At 54.1% G+C, this 24,418-nt stretch overlaps 1 protein-coding gene across 1 annotated transcript; it reads right to left on the reverse strand.

The window, feature by feature from the left end:
* Window positions 1-8,358: 8,358 nt before the first annotated feature.
* SPARC (secreted protein acidic and cysteine rich) lies at window positions 8,359-18,492 on the reverse strand. The gene is made up of 10 exons (XM_068409546.1): window positions 18,342-18,492; window positions 12,219-12,288; window positions 11,952-12,002; window positions 11,697-11,781; window positions 11,150-11,271; window positions 10,793-10,913; window positions 10,494-10,627; window positions 10,173-10,323; window positions 9,323-9,469; window positions 8,359-9,105 (listed from the first exon to the last, which is right to left on the reverse strand). The coding sequence occupies exons 2-10, from the start codon at window positions 12,273-12,275 to the stop codon at window positions 9,077-9,079; spliced, it is 897 nt and encodes a 298-aa protein (XP_068265647.1). The 5' UTR covers window positions 12,276-12,288; window positions 18,342-18,492; the 3' UTR covers window positions 8,359-9,076.
* Between the last annotated feature and the right edge of the window lie 5,926 nt (window positions 18,493-24,418).

The raw sequence follows: 24,418 nt of genomic DNA on the forward strand, positions 1-24,418 counted from the left end.
CAGCATGCTCCTATCGATGTGCTACCACCTGAGCAGGCAAGAGAAAAGTCTTATTGATAGTCCCACAGCTAAGGAAAGAAGGAGTGACTGGGACAATACCTGGGGTGCAGAACACCACCTGGCTCTGTGGGTGATGCTCAGGCTGCCCTGCCACCATGAGGGCAGGGAAAGGACAGCACGGGGATGGGATTGTTGCAGAGAAATGTGATCTGCCTCTAGCCCAGCAGTAACTACCATGTCACACATGCCAACGCAGTCCTTGTCAGTCAGACCGCTTGCTTGTGCCGCCCTCTTTGGGGTTTGTTTTGCTACTCCAATGCTGAAATGTTTTTCTTCCACTCTTTGGCCAGCTTGCCTGATGTCCAGTTGATGTTTGGTGGTACAGTGGCTCTGTCACAGTGGTGACAGCAGTCCTGACTATTCCTGCCAAGAAATCAAAGCTGAAGAATGTGGAAGTGGAGGTGTTGGTAGGACTGAGGGGTGGAGAGGCACCACAGACCATCTGCAGAGAGCATGGTGTTGTCTGTGCACTCGACAGTGAACACCATTATTTGCCCAATGGAGATGGTGATTTCTGGCTTCCTTTCTGGAATGAGATCATTCATTGGATTCCCACCAAGAAATCAGCACTCCCTCTTGCAAACAGTTCAACCCTGCTGAGGGCATCTGTGCTGATTATAGCTGTAGATTAGTCTCCAAGAACACCAAGGGCTGATTCTTCAGAGAATCGAAGCCTGGCCACTTGTGGGTGGATAAGGAAGTAAATAAAAGGATGAAGAACTTGATCAATCAATGCTTCCCTGTGCTGGTATGACTCTTGTCTTCACCACGGTCGGGAGAAATGGGAGGCACTGGAAACGAGCAACATGAGCAAAACTGGAAATGAGTAAAAGCCAGTGGGAGGCTTTGAATTTTTTTTTTTTGCAAATGATCACCTGTGAGATCATTATTTCACCATTTCCAAAGCAGCACATGGCTTAATTCTGGGTTCTGCAAGGAAGAAAAATTTTTGTTTCCAGGCTATTTCTGATCCCTTAAATGATCTACAAGAAATCCACCCATCTCTTCTGAAGCAACTCAGGACCAAACTAAAAGTACTTAGTTAAGAGCTCTGACCCCACAGCTGATCCTGTTCCTGGGGTGCCTGCATATAAATCAACTCAGGTGGGCAGCTGAGACCCTTTGATTTGTGCTCATGTTTTTCACCCTTGATCCTCTCCAGGTCTCTAGGGAGAGAGGTCACAGGCAGGGTTTTGGTAGGAGAAAGCTCCAAGAGATCAGTGCTGCTCCTTCCCAGCACCTGTGGCTGAGAGGGGAAGAAGAGACTGATGGGGCCAGGAGAACGAAGGCTGATACTAGCCTGTGGGTGAGCAACGGGCTTGCCAAAGAGGTGGGAAGCAGAGCCTCCTGTTTAGCTCTGGGGAATGGTTGACTTCACTCCAGAGAGATGGGGGTAGAGCTGGGGTGGCTACTGGCTGTGGCACGTCTCTGGTGATTTAGATCTGGAGATACGGGGGAGGTTGCTTTGGCTCCTGGAAACCCCAGCAGAGAGAGGCAGAAAATCCCTTCCAGCATTTCCTGGGAAGCCTTGTGGGCTCTGGAGAAGACAGGCTGGGAAATAGGCATGAGAGATGGGTGTCCAACCCGACAGAGCCTGGGGCACTGGGAGAAGATCTCCAGCTCCATGCAGAGAGCAGTCTGGGGGCAGCTGCCTCCCTGGGCCCTGTGCAGCCGGCTCAGTGGGATGGAAGGGAGACAGGGAGAGGGTGTGCAGAAATGGGCACGGGTTTTGGTTGGCAGTGGGGTTGAACAGATGACTCCCATGCAGAGGCACCCACAGGGTTGTGGCGCGGGTTAACAAGCCCAGCTCCTGTTTTCTGTGGGGCTGGTGGGGAGGTGCCTGTGGGGCTGGGAAGAGACACAACTGCCTGGACCCAGCTTTACACTGGTGTAACAGTAACTGGGATGGAAGAGGCTGTGCAAGGATGAGCTGAGCCCAGGGAGAAGCAAGAGAGGGAGCAGAACAAGGAAGGAGAAGAAAAAAGTTGTCAGATAACCCAAGAAACCTTGTTAGTGTGTGTGCACACGTGTGTGTTAAGCATGGCCCTGCCATGCAGTCACCATTCTGTCTTCATGCCAGGGGAAGATCTTTTCTCTCCCACCTGGAAGGAAAGAGGAGATATTCACAAAGAAGCAACCACAGGGGTGCCAAGGCAGGTTCATTCACTCTTTTTGCAGATCCTTTGGCACCGTCGTAGAAGGAACCTTTTGCAGCAGGGGTCTTGCCTCATCCCCACCTCGTTCCCTCTGCGCCTGTTCTTGCCAGGCAGAGCTGATCCCTCGCCGGATCCTCGCTGGGTCCACTCACAAGCCTCCCCAGACGGGGCCAGACGGGTAAGCCAGACCTCTCCCAGCTTTGGCAGCCCAAGGCTGGCCTTTCCCCAGCAATTCAACCATTCCTCCTCTCCCAAATGGAACGTGCCCCGACACCTTTGCCTTGAACTGAGCTGCATTCAGGAGCCTGGGTTTGCCCACACATGTTAAAGGTACGGCTGGAGGCGAAAAGCAGGGAAAGCCAGCCGTCAGCAGAGCAGGGCTCGGTGCTTGCACCCAGCGATGACTGTGGAAGGGGGGTTGGCTGCTGGTGCAGCTGGAGCAGCAATGTGTACCCTGGCTTCCCATCAGAGCTCCTTTCCAGAAGAGTTCCTCCTCACCTAACATTTGGGTTTTCAAGCCAGGACTGAGCATCCTTGAGGAGATGAACCACCCAGAAGAGGAAGGTTTGATCTGCCAAAGGTTCATTGCCATGGTACTGCAGCTGCTTGGGCCAGTGGTGATGGGGTCTCGAGGCAGGGATGGAGGGAGTCGGAGAAGAGATGGGCACAGCGGTGTGGGAGTGCCAGGATGAGCCGAGCAGCGCTGGGGGCTGTGGAGGCTGCTTGGCACTCTGTGTGCCCCTCCCCAAAGGGCTTGCCCATGTGGGCAGCAGCACGGGCAGGCATTTGCAGGTGTGAGCTGTATGCAGAGCACTTCCACCCCTGCCAGTTTTTAGGTAGAGAGGCAGCCAAGGAGAGGCGTATGGTCTTCTCCTCCCCTTCTCTTCTACTCTTTGTATATGGAGGGAGAATATGATCTTCATGCTCCTCCCAGTGTGCCAGGATCTCCAGGGGAAGTGAACTTCCATGGCCAGGGGTTGAAGTTTGCCAGCACTGGCTTGAGAACTTCTGTAGGCACAGGCCCTGTGTTATGGTTAATGTGCCAGGGATATGGGCATCTGCCTCTGAGGAGGAGTTAATCAGAGCCCTCCAGATTTCCCCTCTGATTACTACAGCATGTTTCTTCCTGCCACAGGCAGTTCATCAGATGCCAGCTGCCGGGCTAAGGAGAAGGATGCAAACAAGACATGTTAAGTACTCCAGCATCCAACCTAGATGAGCAAGCTGTAAAGGAAAAGGAAATTATTCCTGTGGAGCAGGATAAAGGCTCACCAAACAGACTGCATGTGGGCAGTGCTCAGAATAGGGAACGGCCCTTTGAAGGGCATGAAAATCTGCACCAGAGCTAAAACCTGGAGCTGGCTCCCAAGTGAGAGGGGATCATCTAATGGTAGATAAGGTGAGGATTTCATTAGGGGCACCATGACCAAGAGGAAACAACAGGAATCCTGCAGGATGCATCCTGCTCCTCAAGCCCAAGCAGACAGGGCGTGATCGCAGATGTGGTTAGTGCAGAAGAGCAGCAGGACTGGGGCAGACCAAAGGTCTGCCTTGACTCATCTCTGCGCCCAACAGCAGATGCTTCAGGAGGAGGGAGCATGGCAAGTATTGTGTGGTGATACTTGCCCCAGATATTAACTTAGCTTCCAGACAGTGTCCAGCTCAGGTGCTTCTGAGCCAAAGCAGCTCTTCTGGGGTCATTACTGTTGGGGTAGATGGAGCCTTCGGTTTCCAGGAGACCCCTCATTTCACATGAGGGAATGCACTATGTGGCTGGTCAGCACTGGATGCTCATTCTAGGGAGTCCTGTGTTGTTTTTACAGTCCTTCTGGCTGTGAAATGTCCTACGAGTGGCTGGCACAGGCCCAGGGACCTGGGATTGTCCCACTGGCCATGACCATCGTGCTGTGGCTGCCCTCGGCAGGCCGCAGACAGCTGTCATCGTGCTGTGGTCAGGCTTGCGTACGGGGAATTTCGGCCCTGTAGCTGATGGCAGCGAAGCCTCCAGAACCCAGGCAGTAAAGATGATCAGCGAGGTGTTTGGGCAAGAAATAACAAGAGACTTGTATCGTTTCTTGCGTCTAACTGAAGCAGTGATCAAAAGGAATATGAAATTAAGAAAAATGTAGGGAATGCACATAAAAATGTGTCCTGGAGCGAGTCGTTTCTCAAGAATCGCAAAAACTCTGATTCTATGATTCTTGGGAGCACAATATCGAGGCTGACAGAAAGTGGGCTTAATTGGGAAATGGCCATGATTTATGTGGTAGGCCATGAAATAGAAAATAATGTGACTTGTCCACGGCCAGTGCAGAAACTGTATAGTCCCCAGCACAAATAATTACCTACTGTGCAATTACATTGGCACCAGAGCATTTGGGAGGCAGACGTACCCCAGCTCCTGTTAGACTTCAGCATCACTGTGCAGCAAAGTAATTGTCTGTTTGTGTGTGTCCTCACTCTGTCTTAATGCTACCTGGAGGAATGTGATGTCTTTGAGGTTTTATGCCCCATCAAATCAAGTTAAAACTAGCCATTAGGTTCAAAAATTAGAGGGAACGGTGCTGAGGCAGGTTAATCAGCAAAACACAAAGCCTGGGATGGGTTAAGCCGTGTGTCCTTTAGACTAAAAAGTGGTGCCTGCTCCAGAAAGGATGGGGGGGCTCGGGCACCCTGATATGGGATAGGATGTAGCCCCGAAGGGGACCAGGGCTGCGTTTTACGAGGCCACCTCTCGCTGCTGCTGAGCCGCTCCGGTGCGAAGGGCAAAGCCCTGGGCTGGGAGATGCGCCCGCGGGAGCGGGTCCCTCCTCTCGCCCTGTGCCCGGGCAGCCCCTGCCCCAGCGGGGCCGTTCCCAACCCGTGCTCCCGGCAGGGGACCCCCGGGCCCCCCTCCCGGCGCACCGCGCTCCGTGCCTTGCCCTGCCGCTCCCCCCGCCGGCCGCGCCGCGCCGCTGCCGCCCGCCGGGGCGTGGAGACGGGCCGGGGGTGAAGCAGGAGGAGGTGCCTCTGACAACTTAGAGGGGGGGTGTCTGCCTCCCTCCTGTTCTCCGTGTGGGCCGAAGCAGGGACATGCACCCCCTGAAATGTTTTCCCCCGGTGTTGGCTCTTCACTGGAGGTAGGGCTTGTTGTTACTGAGTTTGTCCCTCTTTGAAATATCACAGGCTGGTTTAAGGCAAAAGAAGGCTGCGCAGTGGGTGTAGGTGGTTCAGGAGCTGCTCAACAAGCCGGAGCAGGGCAGAGGGATGGAGGTGGTCCTGGCACTGTCCCCACCAAGCGCTGTGGGACCCACCCTGTGCCAGACCCAGCGGGTGGTGATGAGATCTCCCATCAGCAGCAAGTCAGGGTGTGCTTGGGCTGCTGTGAGAAATATCAGACTGCTGGGAACAGTAACTCCAACAAACCACTGGAAATAGTAACTCCATCAACCCCACTGCCGTGAGCCAGCTGCAAAGCCCTTGCTTATATGGCTCCATCTTCCTTTGCAGAACTGATTTCAGCTAATGAGGCATGAGCAGGTGTGAAATAGCAGCCTCCACACATGCTTCAGGGTGGATTTAACCCAGTGGGTTTCCAGTGGCACTGTTAGCTAAAGCAGAAGCGTCTCCAGGAGCAGCTACACCTTGCAGAAGTTGAGCCTTGGAGTCCAGGCTGTCTCCAGGTGTGTGACTGGCGTAGTCACAGTGATCCTGGCTTGTCACCTTTTTTGCATCACCTGCGTTTTGAATATTTAAGCCACAAACCTTAATGCAGCATGTATGCCACAGTTAGCTTCTTTCATAAAAGTAACGGTCAGGAAAACAGACAGAAAGGCACTAATCTCTGCATGAATCTTTTTGTCTTCCTCGTCTTTTCTCTGCTGAATACAGGCAGGACAATGCTCAGTGAACTGTTCTGTGGTGCTGCCCTGAATAGCTACAGCAAAATTAACCACCTCTGCCTGCAAATACGCTGTAGCACTCGGGTCGGATTGTGCTTGCGTCAGGCTGGTTTTGGATCCAGAGCTCTCCGTTATTTTTCTATTTTCTTTTTTTTTTTTCGAGTTTGCAAACTGTGTCCTCAGTCAGCACTAACCACAGGGAGAATTTCCACTTGGAAAGTACAGGCGAGTTTCTTTACTGCTCTGCAGGCACTGGAAGGCTCGATTTTGGCTCTAACAGGGAAAGGGCTGTTCTGTTCCACCCTTGCTGACCGTCTAGGTCTGAATGCTTAAAAAGGCCAGCTTATTCCTCAAGTCCTGATGTAACCCCACATGGCATTTGCTCCAAGGCAGTGAAATCCCAGCAACTTGATACTTCAGGCTGTGACCTTTGAAGGGTTAAGGGAGGCCCAGCTGCAACCTCCTGAGCTCGCTTTGATGCTCAGTTAAAGCCAGGACAGCTGCACTTGTAATAGTGCTGAGTTGGGTCCTTTGGGCTCTGCCAGACTGCTGGAACGGAGTATTGTCCCCTGGGATGGGAAGTGGCCTTAGGGATGGGTCCCTTCGCCTTCCTGAGCTGTGATAACCAGCTGTCCTGGTGGAGCTTGCTGTGATTTAGAGCCGATTCCTGCACAAGAGGGGCAGGCAGAGGAGAGGAGGGCTGGGAAGCCTTCCCTTGCAGGGGAGCAAAGCTGCCCGAGTCTGTCCGGCGACGCTGGCGGGGAGGGCTGGAGCTGGAAGGAATGCGGCTGCGTCTTGGCGGAGGAGCAGGAGTTTCTGGCTGAGAGGGAGCGACTGGAAAGCAGGTTTGCACAGGGCAGCTGATCTCCTCCGGTCCTCACCTGTCTTGCTGTCCTCCCCGCTACCCAAATCCTCTCTCGCCAGCTCTCCTGGCCCGGAGGTGGTTCGGCAGCCGATGGCTGCTGCAGCCAGCTGGATCTCTCGGGTGGGGTCATGGGCAGTGATGCCCCTCGCTGTGCCAGGGCTGCCAAATCACAGTGGCAACCTCCGAGAGCGGAGGCATTCGTTGTGTCTCCATCGGGAAACCCACCCCTGGCTAACGGCTCCGGAAAGCAGTGTGGCTGGGTGGAATGAGACCTGGGGTTCAAGGCAGGGGTGAAAAACCTTCGCCTGGTCCCTCAGGGCACCAGCTCTCCCACTGGAGAGCTTAGCAAACACCTGCAAAGTGACGGTCCCCGATGGGAGCCACCCCATGACCCTGCGGCTGGGGCTGGAGCGGAGCGCATCCAGCAAGGGGCTGTTAGCAGGGGACCTCACTGCTTAGCCAGAGCTCTGACAACGTGGATATTTTTAGCCCGTGCAAATGGCAGTGTTTATTTTCTACTGTTGTGCCTTTTCGCCTTTCCCAGGGATTTTATTGCTCATGAAAGCAGGGGCTGTAGAGCCGTGCGGGTGTCTGTGCTGGCTGCTGCAGTGACCCTGTCTGCCTCCACTGCTCCAGCCCCATCTGCCCGTGCATTACCCATCCGATGTCCCCCAACAAGCCCATTTACAGTGAGGTGACGGGCTGTGACTGGCAGTAGCCCCTCGGCTTACCTTGGCCCAGACCTTTCCCTGGGGCTGGGGTGCCTGTGTGACACCCTGAATGCATGTGTGGGGTTGGAGATGCATGTGCAAATCCCCCTCGTCGGGATGGGACAAAACAGAGGAACATTGCAAGCTCATTTATTGTCAGTGTTTCAAATCAGTATCTTTTTATTACAGAGACTCATCAGGTTGCTCACACTGTGGCAGGAATTTAATAATATAAGGCACAGGGAACATTCAGAGGTAAAAAAAGAGTTCTCAGCCTGTGAGATTTAACCATCCCTTCGCTCCTGTCAGGACCCTCTCTATAAAGAAAAATCCAAACACCTTCTCCCTTTCTTCCCGCCCATCCCTTAAACCCCAAAATCCACAACAAGAAAAAATATTACAGTCTTTCCCTCGAGCGTGTGGCAAGCATGCCTCTTTCTGTGCAGAAACGTCCCTTCCAAGCTTGCCATAGCTTCCCTGGGAGAGCAGGGCTGGAATTTAAGCACGACCAAGGCAGAGGTGGGAAGTGCTCAAGGGCACTGTGATTTGGGGAGAGCCTGGAGCTTTATCTCAGCTACAACAGAGTCGCAACAGCAAGGTCAGCCACACGCACCCCGGGGGAACAGGCGGCCGCCCCCAGTCTCCCTTTGCAGCACAGAAAACACAACAGCAGCACAATCATTGAGTAATGGTAAAGCACGTAGCGCTTTCAAACCTTTATTTTTCGAGGGGATTTTACAGGATGGGATGCGTTTCATTTTATTTGTTTTAATTTTTGTCCACTTTCCTATTCGTTTGTTTGATTGGCCCTTTTTTTTGTGCCCAATGATTGTTAAATTCAAGCCCTGGGAATGGAAAAAAAAAAAAGGGGGAAAACGAAATCCTGCCACTCTATGTCTTTCTCACCCTTCTCCATCCTCCCTACCATGACCTGGGTGACCACAATGTCACCCACAGCTGCTCTGCTCGAAAAGCCCAACCCTCCTACATCCTCTGGCTCTGCCTTCCCTCACTGGCGGTCTGTAACTGGGGGCGGTGAATCAGCTGGGAGGTCTTTGCATCTACGCTGATGTGTCCAAGAACATGCTGTTAGTAAGAAGTTAAGAGAAGTCAATCCGAGAGTGGATACTGAGACGGAGCAGATATTTAGGAGAGGAATAGGGTCAGTCAGAGAGAGCAAGGGCTGGTAAGAGCATGTGGAAACAGCCGAGTGAGTAATCTAGTGGTAATAGATCAGGCTACAACGAGGACTGTTATTTCTCTTAGCACCGTTACTACATATGTTTAGATCTATATTAGCACCTTGTTCCCAGGGAAAAACAAAACAAAAGCGTTTTAAAAACCAAAGGAAGTGGGAAGGTTAAAACAAGACAAAGTTTGGCAGCAGAGGAGGAAGCTGGGGGTTTAGATCACAAGATCCTTGTCTATGTCCTCTGTGGAAGGAAAAGAGAGAGACGAGGTTAGGAGGCGGATGCTGCCCCACACCCAGATGCTCCCAGGGTCCCACTGCTCTGCGATCCCCCCTCCCCGCTCTCCCCTGCTTTCCTTCCCCAGGACCGGCTGTACTGCATTGCTTCATCCCGAGTGGGGGCTTTGGGGGTGCTTTTCGGTGTCCCCTCCACCCCTATTCCTCCCCTACTCAGTACTTACGCTCCTTAATGCCGAAGCAGCTGGCCCACTCCTCCAGGGCGATGTACTTGTCGTTGTCCAGGTCGCAAGCCTCGAAGAAGCGGGTGGTGCAGTGCTCCATGGGGATGAGGGGGGCACGGAGAGGGGCCAGCTCGGTGTGGGACAGGTACTGCCAAGTGACCGTACGGTCACGTTGCTGCCCATTACCACCAGCCACCCTCCCCAGGAGGGGAGATGCTCTGCCAGGTGCAGGGGGCAGCACAGGGCAGGATGCTGGCCCCAGCTCTCCGTCTGGTTTGACTGCTGTCCCAGTGCCCTCCCAGTATCTGTCACTGAGTGTCATGAAGGTGAAGGACTGGTGTCTGCTCTTGCAACTGGCTCTGCTAGTCACAAAATAGCCAGCAGCTGGGGGTCCTCACCAGCTGCCCCCACCCCTTGTGTCTGTGTGTGTGCTCGCTCTCGCACCCGTCTCCAGCTCACAGCTAAGCCAGCAGCTGCTGTTTCAGCTGTTGAAGTTATCCCAGAGCCTTTGGACTAAGATATTTTAGGGAACTATCATACGACAGTAAATCCGAGAAGACAGAAACTCCTCGTGAGGGAGATGGGAGCAGCTGGGGCTGGGGGAGGCCCCTCTTTCTGCAGAAGAGCTGTTCACAGAAAGTAGGACTGCCTCTGCCCCACCCTGGTTTGCCCCAACCCCTGCCAGATGTGTGCAGGGGTTGTCCCTCCACAGGGCTTTGCCTGTGCCTCTACCATCAGTGATCCACTTGTGTGACATCTCCAGCCTTGACATCTTCTGCCACCAAATCACCCTGGTCCTCAGGCAGGAAGGGGTCCTGGTAGGGGCCTCTGTCTTACTCTGCCAACACTCACCCATCAATGGGGTGCTGGTCCAGCTGCCCAAACTGCCAGTGCACAGGGAAGATGTACATGTTGTAGTTCTTCTCAAAGTCGCGGGCCAGCAGCTCCACGGTGTGGTCACCAGCCTCCAGGCGCTTCTCGTTCTCATGGATCTTCTTCACCTGTTGTAGGAAAGGCCAGGGAGACCTTGTCAGCAGGGGAATGGGGTGCAAGGTGGGACCCCAGGAGGGGTTTTACATGGGGTGCCCACAGGTCATTCTGGATGGGCTCCCCATGTGTGCTGGGCTCCATTGGTGAGGTGAGCTCCCAGGCTCCCTCCCCAACACCTCACCTTGAGCTTCTGCTTCTCAGTCAGCAGGTTGTTGTCCTCATCACGCTCGTACAGGGTGATCAGCACGTTCTTGAGCCAGTCCCGCATGCGCAGGGGGAACTCAGTCAGCTCTGTGTCCAGGCAGGCAGGGATGACTGGAAGCCATACATGGTGGTCAGCACAGTGCCTGGACATGCAGCCCCAGTGCCCTCTCACCTCAGCCCTGCATCTATCTGGAGCTTTGGTCTGCCTCAGCCTATGGGCAAGGGGGCTATGCTCAGGGTAGGGTTGCCCTTGTCTAAGGGAATGGCTCCACTTACATTTGCAAGGCCCAATGTAGTCCAGGTGCAGCTTGTGTCCCTTCTTGGTTCCCTCCAAGGTGCACTTGGTGGCAAAGAAATGGCAGGAGGAGTCATAGGTCTTGTTGTCGGTGCCACAGACCTGTGCAGGATGGGGAGATGCTGTGTGAGGGACAGTGAAGCCCAGCCCTGCTGCAGGGTCATCAGGGAGAGCCTCCAAATGAGACGTTTCCTGTGGTGGGTAATGACTCTTTGGTCACTACTGGCTGAGGCCAAAGGGGGACCTGCCACCCCGACTCTGTCTTCCCCACTGTCTCTGGCAATGTCCCACGTGAGGTCCCTCCCTGCTCCGGTCCATCAAGCAGCTTCTGCCCTCACCTTCTCGAAGATGCCGGAGGTGGCTGGGCAGCTGGCGGGGTCCTGGCACACGCACATGGGCGAGTTGTTGTCATCCACCTCGCACACCTTGCCGTGCTTGCAGTGGTGGTTCTGGCAGGGGTCTGGGAGAGGACAGGGAGCAAAGTCAGAGCCTGCTCCATCCTCACCTCACACGAGCTGTGTGGGGCATTTCAGCACAGAGGGAAGACTGTCACTTCAACGGGGACAGCCCCAAGCATCTCTCCCTGCACTGGGAAGATGTGAGGGTCTCCAGAAGGCCATGTTAGCACTTGGGCTAATCCTGGGCTACTTTCTGTAGCCACACAACACAACATCTTTTCTGTTGCAAAAAGAGGTTATGGAGAATCCTGTGCAGGAAAGAGGTCATGTACCTCTTTTGCTTTTAAGTGTGCATCTAGGTTGGCATCGTCCTTGTGCTGCAGCCCTTTCCAAAGAAGTCCCTCACTGTTCGGGGTGGCTGAAGCTCCCTGATCGAGGGAAGGGACGGGGTGTCTGCCCACTGGAGGGCAGGGGAAAAGTGACTTACTCTCTGCGACAATCTCCTCTACATCTTCTGTGGGTTCCTCGAACTCTCCCACCTCCACCTGGACAGGGTTAGCCCCCACAGGCTCCTGCAAAAGAGGTCAGTGTTTCTGGTAGGGGTGCAAAAAGAGCTGGGCCCCGTTCCCTGTGGGCAGAGCAGCATCCTCATTGCCCCCGATCCCCTGTGCTTTGGAGACGCTCTTCCCAGGGCAGTGTGTGCTGCAAGGGATGGATGATGAGGAGGAGCAGAGTCACCTACCTCTGTGGTGGGGTCTTCGATGACCTCCGTCTCATCGGGCAGAGCCTCCTGCTGCAGGGGAAAAGGACCATGAGCCGGGGTCGGTGGGGAGGATGGTCCCAAGGGGCATGACCCACCGGGGCAGCTGGCAGGGCCACCCTTGGGTTTCCTCTCCCCCCACTGCCCCCCATCCCTCAGGGGTTTATTTGTTATAAAAGAAAATCCCCATCAGATACATCGGACGGACAACCCCGACAGCAGAGAGGCTCCCTTGTCTCCCGTACTTACCGGAGCTGCCAGGGCTTTGCCTGCCAGGCAGAGAAGGAAAAAAATCCAGGCCCTCATCTTTCAGCAAACCCTGAATAAAGGAGAGGAAAAGGAGGATGAGGAAGGAGGCCGCCGCGTGCCGCCTGGCTCCCGGCTGAGCTCACTGCTGGCAGTCCAACACTGAGAAAAGGGCGTCCTCTTTGTTTCCTGCCTCGTCTGTTCAATATTACAGACCCACATGCTGGCTTTTCCAGCTAAAACCTTAAGCCAAGTAATGTTTCCAAGACAAATTCTTTTGATTTTGCAAAATGGGATGGCGGGGGTTTAGATTTCTGTTGCTTTCCTGGATGCCTTTAGAAAAATTGCAGGCAAAATGGCAGTTCCCTTGTCCTTCACAAGAGTGTTTTTAGACCAAAACCCCCCATTCTCATGTTAAAAGCCCCTGATATGAGCCCCAGGTACAGCAATGAAACTCTCTTACCATTTTATTTGTCAATCAGAGGAAAAATGAAAATGGAAGAAGAGAGAACGGAGAGACAGTGAGATGGGGCACTTGAGAATTAAATCCTGTACAAAACACCTTCCCACATGGACACAGACATCCCTAGGGGTATCAGGGACCAGTCCCCCATCCCTGGCACCCCCAAATGTTAGGGTCTCTGCTATATTTTTTCCCTTTGCTGCTCAGATCTGAGGGTCCCCAAACTGGGTTTGAGGGATCTGGGACGCTTTGGGGTTGTGTCCTGCCAGGAGATGAGCTCCAGGAGGACGAGCCCTTTACACCCTCCCGATTTGGGCTGTTGCAGGGACTCCGTGGGACGAGCGAGCCAGGCAGCCCAGCTAACACCATCCGCGATGCGAGCCAGAAGGAGAGCGCAGCTGGTGAAATCGCCCTGTCCTTGTCCCCCCTTGTTCCTGTTTGGCAGGATTGAGCCCCTCTGTGTGAGGGCAGAGAGGAGCTCAGTTGGCAGCTTAATATGCCGGCGGCATCCCCACTCCTGCCAGCGAGGGCTGCCCGCTCCCTTCCGCCCGCCGGCAGAGCGAACACCCCCTGTTTGTCTCCTGCCAGCCAGGGGACTGTCCCCCTGCCAAGGCTTCTGCTGCCTCCCTTCCGCTCCACCTGCGTGGCCGGGGCATCGCAGCCCACCGGCTCCCTGGGGCTGGGCTGGGACAGAAAGTGCTGGACAAGGTGTTTTCTTCTCTCCCAGCAAGCATGGATGGGTATCTGATCTTCCTGTGCATCCTTTCCCTTCCTCCCCGTGCACGGCAGCTCTCTGGGTATAAAACTGTGCCAACGCCGTGCTGCCAGGGCACCAGCCAGGCTGGGCTGTGCTTCCTAATTTAGCAAGGTTTGGTCATGCAGAGGCTGAAATCCTCCTTCCAATCTCAGAGCCTCACCCAGACCTGGGTGCCTGTGCAGAACAGGTGTCAGGGCATGGAGGGCAGCTTCCCGGGGATGTCAGAGGGCTGGTAGCATGGGGTGATGGGGATGGCTGCCATGGTGGGATGGAGGACCTGTGGGGAGAGGGGCTGTGGCTGGGGATGGATGAGCCCATTTGCTCTGGTGAGGCTGCAGCTGAGCAGCTCCCTCCTCTCCGGCTTGGTACACGCCGTCCCTTCCCCTCGCCTTTATTTGCTCTGGAGGCTGCTGAGAGCTCTCCTGGCATTTGCCAGGAGAGATCACTGGTTCTTTGCTTCTGGAGGGATGGTTGGGGAGGGGGGGAGGTGGAAAACTACTGCTGAATCTGGCCATCTCCTCCCTTGCTGCCATCCCCTGGCTTGTAAAGGCTTCTCCTGGGCTTCTCCCCAGGGGCTTGTTTGCTTTGGAAGATGCTCTGAGGTTCAGAGATGCTCGCTGGGCAGAAACACAGCAATGCCCAGCCTGGAGGAGAGGGCACTGCATGTACATGTGGAAGATGGCATTAAGAAGAACCCAACCTCAGACCAAGGCCCTCTCAGATCATTTCCCCAAGCCTCAAAAAAACCCTGAATTTCAAAGTCTGGCCATGCAGTAAGCTGGGGTCAGGGAATTACATACTTGCTAGGAGCCAGCAGACAGTCAGAGCTTCCAGTGTTGTGTTTGGAGGAAGAAGGAGCACGAAAGAGTCTGAGCAAACAAGCTGTGCAGAGCTGTCTCGCACCGGAGATGGGAAAACAAATTTATTTGAAAAACAACATCCTCCTGGAGGCAGAGCCTGTGCACAGAGCACATTGCAGCTCTGTGAGCCCCTGGCTGTTTCACAAAGGCATGGTCTTTCCTGAATGCCTGGTGACCAAATGCCCTGAAATAGCGGCTCAGGAGCCCTGCACACAGAGCTGCTCCAGCAGAAGAGCCTGGCCCACAGTGCAAGTCACGGGTGCAGGTCATGGCAGGGTAGGTCCCTCCTTGTGGACCTACCATGGTCCTGCTGTCCAAGAGGATGCTCTTTGGAGCTGGCTGGGCCATCCCATGAGCTCAGCAGCCATCCCCCAGCCAGAGGGGCTCGGGGGGATCCCTGCGAGGGGCCCTGCACTGGGAATGCCTGGCACCGCTCTGCAGGAGCCCCGCTCAGGGCAGAGGGCAGCAGGAGGTGATTTTGGGCAGAGGAAAACAGGGCTGGGAAGGAGATTTTAGCAAGCAGGGACTTACACCCTCCTGTATCCTAAAGGAATCAACAGAAGCCAGCACTTTGCAAGACACGCTGGAAACCAGCGCATCCTGGGCACAGAGAGCGCTGCTGAATATACAATAAGAGAAGCCCCCGCAGTGCCCATCCCCTCCGCAGGCCTGCCCTCCTGACTGCTGAGGGTGGAGCAGGGTGCCTGGCACCCACGGGCTACAGGACCCATGGCCTGCGCTGCCTTTCTGACACTTGACCCTATTTGCATCCTGAGCGGGGACTTCAGCTCCCAGTTGCTGTGTAAACACAATCTCATGGCTCCCTTTCTAGTGCGGCCCAGGCCATCCCTCAGTGCCGGCTGCTCGTTGCATTTTGCAGCCATGGGGTGTAGAGAGGTCTGAGGACTGACCCTCAGCACCTCCATAAATTCAAGCAGGCTTACTCCGCAAACCTCTGTACCTCCCTCCCCGTAATCCTGTAGGCACCATCATGAGTTTCTCCTGCTAGGTAAAAATACCCCACAGTCGATGCACAGAGGAGAGTTTTGGGCCACTGAGCTCTCTTCGGTCCCTCTTGTGTCCTCCCGCCCAGCCCGGGGGCCCTTTGCGGGCTTGGGGGAGGACAAGGGCCAGGCGGGTGCAGCCTCCAGAGGAGGCTCCGTGGATGGTGGAAGTGTGGCCCATGTGGCGCTGGCCCTGGCCGGGTTGCATAAGCCCTTTGGGATGCCAACGTTAGCGCAGGGAGGAGTCTCTGCCTGGCCTCTGACAGCTCCTCCCTGAGGCACACTGGGATAACCCCGGCTGCCTCCATCGCTAACCTGGTCGAGGGGCGCCGCTGCCACCTCCCATTGCCAGCAGCTGAGAGCAGGAAGCGGTAATCGTGGGCAAAAACTCTCCCATGTCTCGGCTCCCCACCTGCACCCCAGCCCGGCCACGTGGGAGGCAGCCAGCCCCAGCAGCAGGGTTTGCTGTGCCCACCCTCCATCTGCTCACTGCTCTTCCAAGGCTCTGCAGGGTCTGACATGCCCCAGCACTCACACTGGACGTAAAAGTAGGACCAGCCCAGAAAAATCTTCCAACTACAAACCCCACCGTGGGCCATAGTGTTCAAGATGCAGATGGGTGACCAAGTGTGGCCACCACAGAGATGCAACGTGAGGGCTGTGACCCCACTGTCTGGCCCTGACCTGGCCATGCAAGCAAGACCCTCTGAGCTTTACTCAGCCAGCCACTCCCGGGCTAACATTCGGTTTGAAATCAGAGTTGTTTTCATGATGTCCCCATAAAGCTCCCTGCTGAACAGGTCCCTGCATGTCCGGGCTGTGCTGCTTGGGGTGCCGGCTCTCTGGATGTGCTGCAGCTGCACTGGGTCCAGGGGAGCGGGGCAGGAGCGGAGGGCTGGGGAGAAGCCAGCCTGGCTCCTGCCACCTGCACAGTCCCCTCGCACGCAGTGTGCAGGCTCAGAAAGCCAAGCTAGTTTAGATGGATGTGAAATTCCCTTTAGCTCATGCACACACTTACATACTCCCAGTAAAACACAGGAAAAAAAAAAAAAATCTATCTACCACATCTGTCCATGCAGAGTCACTAAAGACACGTCTACACCCGCGCGCTGTATTAACCCATTCCCCTCTGCAGGGAGTTAGCTGAGCAGCTCTGATTGCACTTAGAAGTGCTCCAGATCTTACAGGGCTTATTGATAGATGGGCAAGAGCCCATATGCCACTATAATTGAGTGCTGGCTTGAAGCTGTCGTTGTTTGTCTAGGTTGCAAATTGCATCCATAATGGGAAACAATTAAATTAGTACCAAGAAAAGTGCTCGGATGAGACCTGGGCTGCCAGCAGCAGTGCCTAGCTGAGCCCCTGGCAGACCTCTGTTGGAAGGGCAGGCGATGCAAGCAGTTTGCTGTCCTGCGGAGCTTTTTTCTTTTGTTTGGACTGGACATGGGGCAGTGCCAAAAGCAGCGCGGATAGCTCTGTGCCAGGTGCAAGCGGTCCCTCTGGCTCCCGGGGAATACAGCAAGCTGATCTCGGGCAGCTCCACCAAGGAGAGAGAGAGAAGAAACTGCCCGCTAAATATTGTGCAGAAATGCAAACCATCTTCAAAGCATTCCCTCGGCTCGCCCTGCCACAGCCGCGATAACAGCCCCGACATCCCTCCGACCAGAGGACCCAGAAAGGGTTTCCATGGGAGCCGACATTCCTCTGGGGCTGAGTCATGGAAGAGCAGAGGGTTGTGGAAGGAGGGGCTTGAAAAAAAGTTTGAAAAGTTTATTTCTCCTCTTCCCCCTCCCAACACCGCCCGCATCCCTGCTCCTGCCTATGTGGCAGACAATAGCTTGGCTTTCACTGCTGCGCACAACGCGACAGCCTTTTATTTCCACTTAAAACTCGCCTGATCGACCCTAACAAACGGCTGCGGTTTGCTTCTGTCCTTTGGAGGGCTGCTGAGTTTTTGGGCTGTTTCAAGTTGGTAGTAACTGAGCGCTGGAAGCACCGGTGACCTTCCCGGAGCCCCCGATTTCACTCCAACTTGAAAGTGTTGCCTTTTGGTTTGGGTGGGAATTCAGCCCCCATCGTGTTAAAGTTTCCTTTTCTTGGCTGGATGCAACAGAGTGGAGCTTTCTTAGAGGAGGGACACAAAGAGCAGAGTTAGATTGCCACGCACGTCACCGGGACGGGAAGGACAGCGGCTGCCTTTAAAGGAAACAAGCCCTCGTCTCTTCTGCGTGGACCTAAGATTGTGCCTGACTGAGCCCAAGATCTTAAAAACTTAAAAAAAAAAACAAATCAAAAGAGCTTTGTTCCTCCTCTCCTGCAACCTCTGTCTGTCTAACGGTTGATCAGCTGGAGTTCAGGCAAACCAGGGCAGCAGGACTTGAAATGGTTTTCAAAGTCTGCTTGGAACAAAAAGGCGAGTGTCTTTTTTTTTTTTTTTTTTTTAGGATAAATAAGAGCGGCTGTACTGACAGAAAAAGAAGAAGCTGAGATCAATTCGACAGCTCTTTTGTTCTTCCTTTAGATATTCTGGTGAGTAAAACATCACTGCCAACGCACCTCAGGCTGGGTGTAATTGGGACTGGTCTTGTAACTAGATCTGATTTGCTCTGCAGGTTGGTTTGATGTGGCCCAGACCTTGGTCTCACACATCTCGCTAAAGGAAATACCCCACAACTGAAAACCCCGGAGGGGAAAAATGGAGGAGAGAGAAAAATTAAGGCAAGTTAAAGCTTTACAGTCAGATGTCACCCAAAGTGTTAAAGCTGGTAAGCTGGCAGGGAAACACAGTAACAGACTCAGTTTAGGAGCGGAGATGCTGCAAAGAGGAGAAAGAGATGAAGTCAGGAGAGGTCACTAAATGCATCACCCGGGGTGGGGAGGTGGATGCCGTGGGACCCCGAGTGATGCATTGCCAAGCACTGGACGCACCCCATGGGCTGGGAGAGCAGGTCCCGGACAGGGACCCCCACGAGCAGGGCTATCAGGAGCCCCATGCTGGGAGAAATAACACGGCAAAGGCAAACACGGAGTCTCGGGCCATACCTCGCAGTCCTGGCAGCTGGGCTGAGGAAACTTCAGGCGCTTGGACGGGCTGGAGGAATCTGCAGGTTTTAGAAGGAGGCAGGAGGAAGCCAAAGGGTGGGCTGGGTTTCCTGCTGCCTCTCCTCCTCCTCCTCCTCCTCGCTATCTTTCCAAATCGGTCTCTCCCTCTCTCCCCAGTGGGCAGTCCCACCCACCCCAAAGACGGGCTGAGGCACTGCCTGGGTCCGAAGGATAGACCAGAGAAATCAAGCAGGGCTGGAGCTCAAGGGGGCCTCTGGCAGGGACAGGTCAGCCCCCAGCACAACCTTCCCAGCAGAGTCATTGTCACAGCAGCTGCCTGCGCTTCTGCGATGAGTTTGTCAGTTCTCTGGCTCTCTCGGACTGACAGCATGGGGGGAGCAGGGAGGAATACCATCTCCCTGCTTGGTTTGTGCACCTCCTAGCACCCTGACCTACTGCAATTAAAATGTTAAATGCTGTTATTTCACAACGGGGTAGTTCAGTCCCTGAGTTCATGTTTCCCATCCTCAGGGGGATGCAGAGGAAGGCAGGAGAGTCCTCACTTCTCCATCCTCTCTCCTACCACTGCTGCCATCTGGGACTGCCTTGCGGGGAGGGAGAGGAAAGAATGATCCAGAGGATGTGGAGAGTTATGACATGGCTGAAATATGCTCCAAGTAGGCAGAGAAATGCTGGGCTGGTAGATGTGACCCTCAGCAGATTGGTCTCTCTGCTGTGCTTATCGTCCAGCAGATCTGGACTGATTGAGCAAAACCCACAGTCGAAATTGCTGGTCAATTGAACCCAATGGTCTCTTCAGCCATCACTAAGTATTTTGACCTTATGGATCATAACTCAGCTGGAGCAGCTGCCCAGCCAGAGGCAGCCAGACAGCAAAGCTCTTTGGAGTTGACTTTTCCCATCCATTCCTCTCTATGCTCAGGATGAAAACCCAGCTCCTCTCTCCTTGCAGCCAAAAAGAGAGGCTGTCAAATTGCTGGAATTTGGGCGTCCCTGAATAGTGTCTCCATGATAATATACAGGGCTGTCCTGAGCACTGCAGGTAGTCCAGCTCTTTGCAGCTTGTGATCCACTTGTGGCACCAACCCTCACCCTGTCCAGGGCGATGCAAGGTTGATCTCCAAGGGCTGCTGGAAAGATGGTGGCTCATGTAGCCAGCAGGACTGAGGACAAGTCATCATGGCACCAGCAGTCTGCAGATGCTGGGTGAAGGACACCCCAGACCATAACAAAATGCAACATCGTGGTTTTGTCTTGGCTGCCTGGGGTTTGGGTTCATTCCTCATGATTACACGCTATTTTTGAGAGGGGCTGAGGCACTGATCTGACTGCTTAACTCTTCCCACTGATGTTGCTGAGGATTTAGATGTCAGCATAGGAACTGGTCTGTCACAACTTGCCGGGCTGTGCTGGCTCCTTGCTCTGTAGAACTCCTGTTACGTTGTGATTTGTGATTCTTTATCAGCTCACTCCCCGTCTGGCCTTGCAGCACTTCGGCTGCCTGTGAAAGAAACAGATGTAAGACTAAACATCCATATGGCCAACAAGAAACAAAAAGTAAACAAAACAGAAAGGGAAAGGGGAGGGGAAAGATAAGGGAGGGGGCCGTGAGAAACCATCATCACTTCCTAGGGAGACGGTCAATCTCTGTGATCAGGCAGCTCAGGAGGCTGGTGGCAAAGAATAAGAGAAGAAAGTCTTCTTCACCCACTTCTTTACTTGGCTACACATCACTCAAAAGCCATCCCTGGGTGCTGATATGTGGATGTCGATATCACTCACAGGGACATCCATAAATACCCCACGTGATGCTCTTGGGTCCATGTGGAGGCCAGCTTTGTGGTGGTGTCTAAGACCCCTTGGGTCCTTCCAACGCAGCCAACCACCTGTGGCATCTGGAGCATCTTCTCCTCCCACCACAAGTGTCCATAGCTCCCACATGCAGCTCAATGCCACTCGTAGGTCCAGTTTGGCCCAGAGGTCACACGTCCCCTAAGCCAAAGTTTCATTTACTTGATTTGCACCCTGAGGAGTTGAATGCTCTCGTTGAATGCTCTCTGGGTTGGATTAGTCACGGCTCGCATTGAAATCGTACAGCTGCTGGTACTTCTTCTAAGGAAAAAAAAAAAACAGACATCTGGAAAAAATTTTAGGGTAAAAAAAAAGAAGAGAAAAGAAACCACGTCTTTTCTAACTGACAACGTGGCAATTGCTTAGTGCTCTTCACTGTAGCCTGAAGCTAAGCCCTCTTCTAAGGGCTTAGACAAATGACAGTGCCAGGAAGATAATTATAACAGGGATTTCTTTATATACGTGGCGGCTTAAACCCTGTTTTTGAGCGAAAGCAAAAAGCAGCCTGCTGCAGTGATGCAATCACATCTGGAAATGGCCCCCAAGCTCATGGCGGTGAGCCCCAGGGGGGGTGGGAGTGAGGGGTCCTCACCATCCTCCATGCACATGGTGGGAACAGCCAGGTCCTGCGTCTTGCGAGGGGCACGCTGCCAGGCCCGAGTGTGCATTGTCAGCCATAGGATGGAGGGGGATGGCATGGAGAGGGAAACAAGAGCCTGGAGCAACTGGCTGACTCTTTAATCTCAGCAGCCTTAAGAAGCTCCAGAAATGACTGAGAGCTTGCAAAGGAAGCCCTGAAAAGTCCTCTCCACAGTTATAAGGCTTAGCGGGGCCATCAAAGAGGTATCAGGCTGCCAAGAGGAAAACTGGTCCTCACACATTCTAGAAGGTCATCTTATGCTATCTGGGGCACTGGACTCCAGGGGCCCCATCAGCCCAGGAGCCCTCGCAGCACCAGTGATGTGCCGGTGATGCCAGCAGGGTGGTTCGGGCACAGCTGATGCACCCCAGTGCTCCTGGCACCCCGTCCCAGCTCAAGTGACCGCACAAACTCCGATGGAAATAGCAAACAGGACAAGACCCCTTGAGGCTTGAGCGCAGTTTACAGCAAAGCCAAGAGGTTTGCAGGGCTGAGGTTTGAACTCCAGCTAACCCCAGTTCAAAATCCAAATTTCTTCATCCCATTTCAAGCCTGGTTGGGTAGATCTGGGCTGGTACAGTTGAGAAAAGCCCGGTGCTCTCCAAGAGAGGAACAATTCTGCTGCGAGAGAAGGAGAGAAACATGAGTGAGCAGCTTGGTGGAAGCAACACAAGTGAGGATTAATAATCCTGCTGTCTCCTACTCACAAATCTGTCAGTCTATTGCCCTGGGAGGGATTTTCTAATGAGTTTTTCTGGTGAGGATGTTTCTGCATTAATCACTGGTGGATGCTGCTGCAAAACAATGAACCCAAAGTGCATATAAATAAACAGGATGCCCTGGAACCACTGCGGGAATGTCATTTATGAAGTCTTCATCGCTGGGTGTGCGGCTGGAGGCTGAGCTTCTCACAGGCACAGAGCAGCATGGGGAAAGGCCATTGCCCCTGGGGTGGGAACCCAGCACCCAGCTCAGGAAAAGGCGAGTGAGATGAGTAAGTGCAGAGCAGACAGGAATCTGCTTATCCCCGGAATGTCCCAGCTCTCCTGCTATCTGCCAGTGTGTCAGCAGGTCTCGCAGGAGGGTTTCTGTTTTTTTTCCATTTCAGAAGCAGATCAAAGACAGAAAGGCTGTGCTCTCTGGACTCGCACTGAGCAGCTGCATGGCCACTGGAAGCACCATCTGCACAGGGCAGGATGTTCCCAAACTGTCCTGGGAAGTTGCCTGAGGGTGGCTGTCTTTGTCCTTCACGGGGCAGGGACTTCTCCATGGTGGGATGGTACTCTCCCCCTGGGCTCAGCACTAGGATTGATGCCTGGTCCACATGGAGAACACTGACACCCGACCAAGGTCTCTTCCAGTGCCTGGACCAGGAGAGCCTGAGCCTCAGTGCTCTGCAGATGGACTGAGGGTGAGCTGGCTCAGTGGGGCGATGCAGGCAAACTGGGTGCTGTCTCTACCAGAAGCAGACGGAGAAGGAGCAGTGGATGTTGTTGCAGATTTTCAGCTGTAAACCAGAGGCCTGTGGGGCTGGGGGTGGGAATCCATCTGTGCATGGCTCTGCAGTGAGTCACTACCTGGGAGGAGGCTGCGGAGCCAGGAGGCAGGACATACTTGCTGTGGGATGGCTTCTCTGTCGTGGTGTGCCTGGGCTCTCACAGCTGTCCCCTGGGGTCTCTGGCGGAAGGCATTTCCCATACCCCGTGGGAGGGATCTCTCCCCCACCTCTTTCAAACTACCTCTGCAATGATCATCTCACTCACTTGGAAGCATGTGGGGCTGCAGGCTTGGGAGAAGCCTGTCTGTCCTCCCTGAAACCAAACTGAGTCAAAGAAGCAGGGGGGAAAAAAAAAATCCATCAGCTTCCTCAGCCATGGTGCAAGCAGGGAGCTCTGTGTGCTGCATCTACCCCTACACTGGGCTGGATGTCTCTCGTGGGTGTCAGGTCTGCACATCACAGCTGTGCCTGGCCCCAGCTACACCCAGAGTGGGTGGTAGATATAACTCCTCTGGCCATAGCCCCTGTCACATTCCTGTGGCAGAGTCCCCACAGCGCTGCCTGGAGCCATCACACCAAGCACCAACAGACAGGACAGGTCTTTTGCCGCTTTGAAGCTCTCATGTGTGGTCTGGGCACATCCAGCCTGGCTGAGCTTGGTCCCAGTCCCATACCTCCAATATCCAAAGGACATCATTGTCTTTCCTAAAAGGACTTCTCCCTTGCTGCAAGGAGGCTGTTCTGTATTAATCCTGAACACGGGGGTGTCATGTGCCTGAATTACAGTCCAGTGTTTCAGCTGGACTTCTCCTTTGCTCGGGACCTTGTGTTGGAGACGTGCCTGTGACTTGCAGAAGATGCAATAAAGCTTCCAAGGGAGAAGCGCAGCAAACGCCACTAACTCGGGGCAGTCCCACCTTGCTCCTGGTGTTTACCTAAGATGCACTTTCAAGTCCTCTTGGGCCTGACAGATGCGGCTTGGCAGTTTTTGAAGGCTATGAATAGAGCTGCTTAAGGAAATAAACAGGAATCCACCTTTGAGCCCCTGGGACATGCGGGGAGAAGGAAGCTCCTGGGCTGCAGTGGCAGCAATTCTGCATGGATAAAGACAGCCTAAAAGTCTCTCCTAAAAAGGCAGCCTTGATGGGAGGTACAACAGGCGAAGCTGTGCCAGCTCCAGGATATCCAAACTCCATCTGGAAAGCAGTGGCAATAACCACAGTCGAGGGAAAAACCCAAAAGGCATATGCCAGGGTTCACAAGGCTCTCTGGTGCCAGCTGCCTCTGCTTTTTTGGGTCATGAGCATGAGGTCCTCTGAGAAAAACTTGATTCTCAGATGAGCTGGCTACATACGCCACAATCACTGATAACCAGACCCCTTTTTAATTTAGTTTAATCAGCTCCACAACCTCACATTCTTGGGAGTGAAAGCAGTGGGTTTTTTTCTGGGCCTCGTCCTTGCTGGGGAGCCCCTTGGTGATTTGCTGGGAGCCCAATTAGGTGGCTCCCCGCCGGGGATGTGATGCCGTGGGCAGACTGGTGAGTATCCAGCAGGGCTGAGCGGGGAAGGGGCAGAGCTGCCATGGATCAGGATCACGGCCGAGGCAAAGCAGGCAGCAGGTTTGGTGTTTGTCCTTGGCATAATTTGCTGGCTGTCGGAGCACGGTAACTGGGAAACATGGGCTTTAAAATGATGGCTGCCTTCGCTCCAGGCTTGTGCACTGCTGAAGGCGAAGAGGAGCAGGGAAAGATGGTCTTGGGGAGGGCAAGGCACGCTGGTGACAATGAGGCTGGGCCTGCTCGTTAAATTAAAGCCTGGAAAGTTTAGCAGTTCCCTGTGGAGGCTGAAGAACACGACTTTATTGTCCTCCTATTAACCCTCATTGCTGGCAAAACCCTATCAAAATATTCCCCCCTCCCGGCCAGCCCTGCCCCGCAGTAACTCAGTCTGTGTATGGCCTTGGTGCTTCCCCATCACCATCCCCCATCCCCTGCCAGCTGTACAGCCCTGGCCATCCTGCTGTTGCATAAGCCACGATACGCAGCTTCACGCCATGCAGAAGGGT

Source organism: Nyctibius grandis, chromosome 10 (genome assembly GCF_013368605.1).
Source record: "Nyctibius grandis isolate bNycGra1 chromosome 10, bNycGra1.pri, whole genome shotgun sequence".
Taxonomy (NCBI): domain Eukaryota; kingdom Metazoa; phylum Chordata; class Aves; order Nyctibiiformes; family Nyctibiidae; genus Nyctibius; species Nyctibius grandis.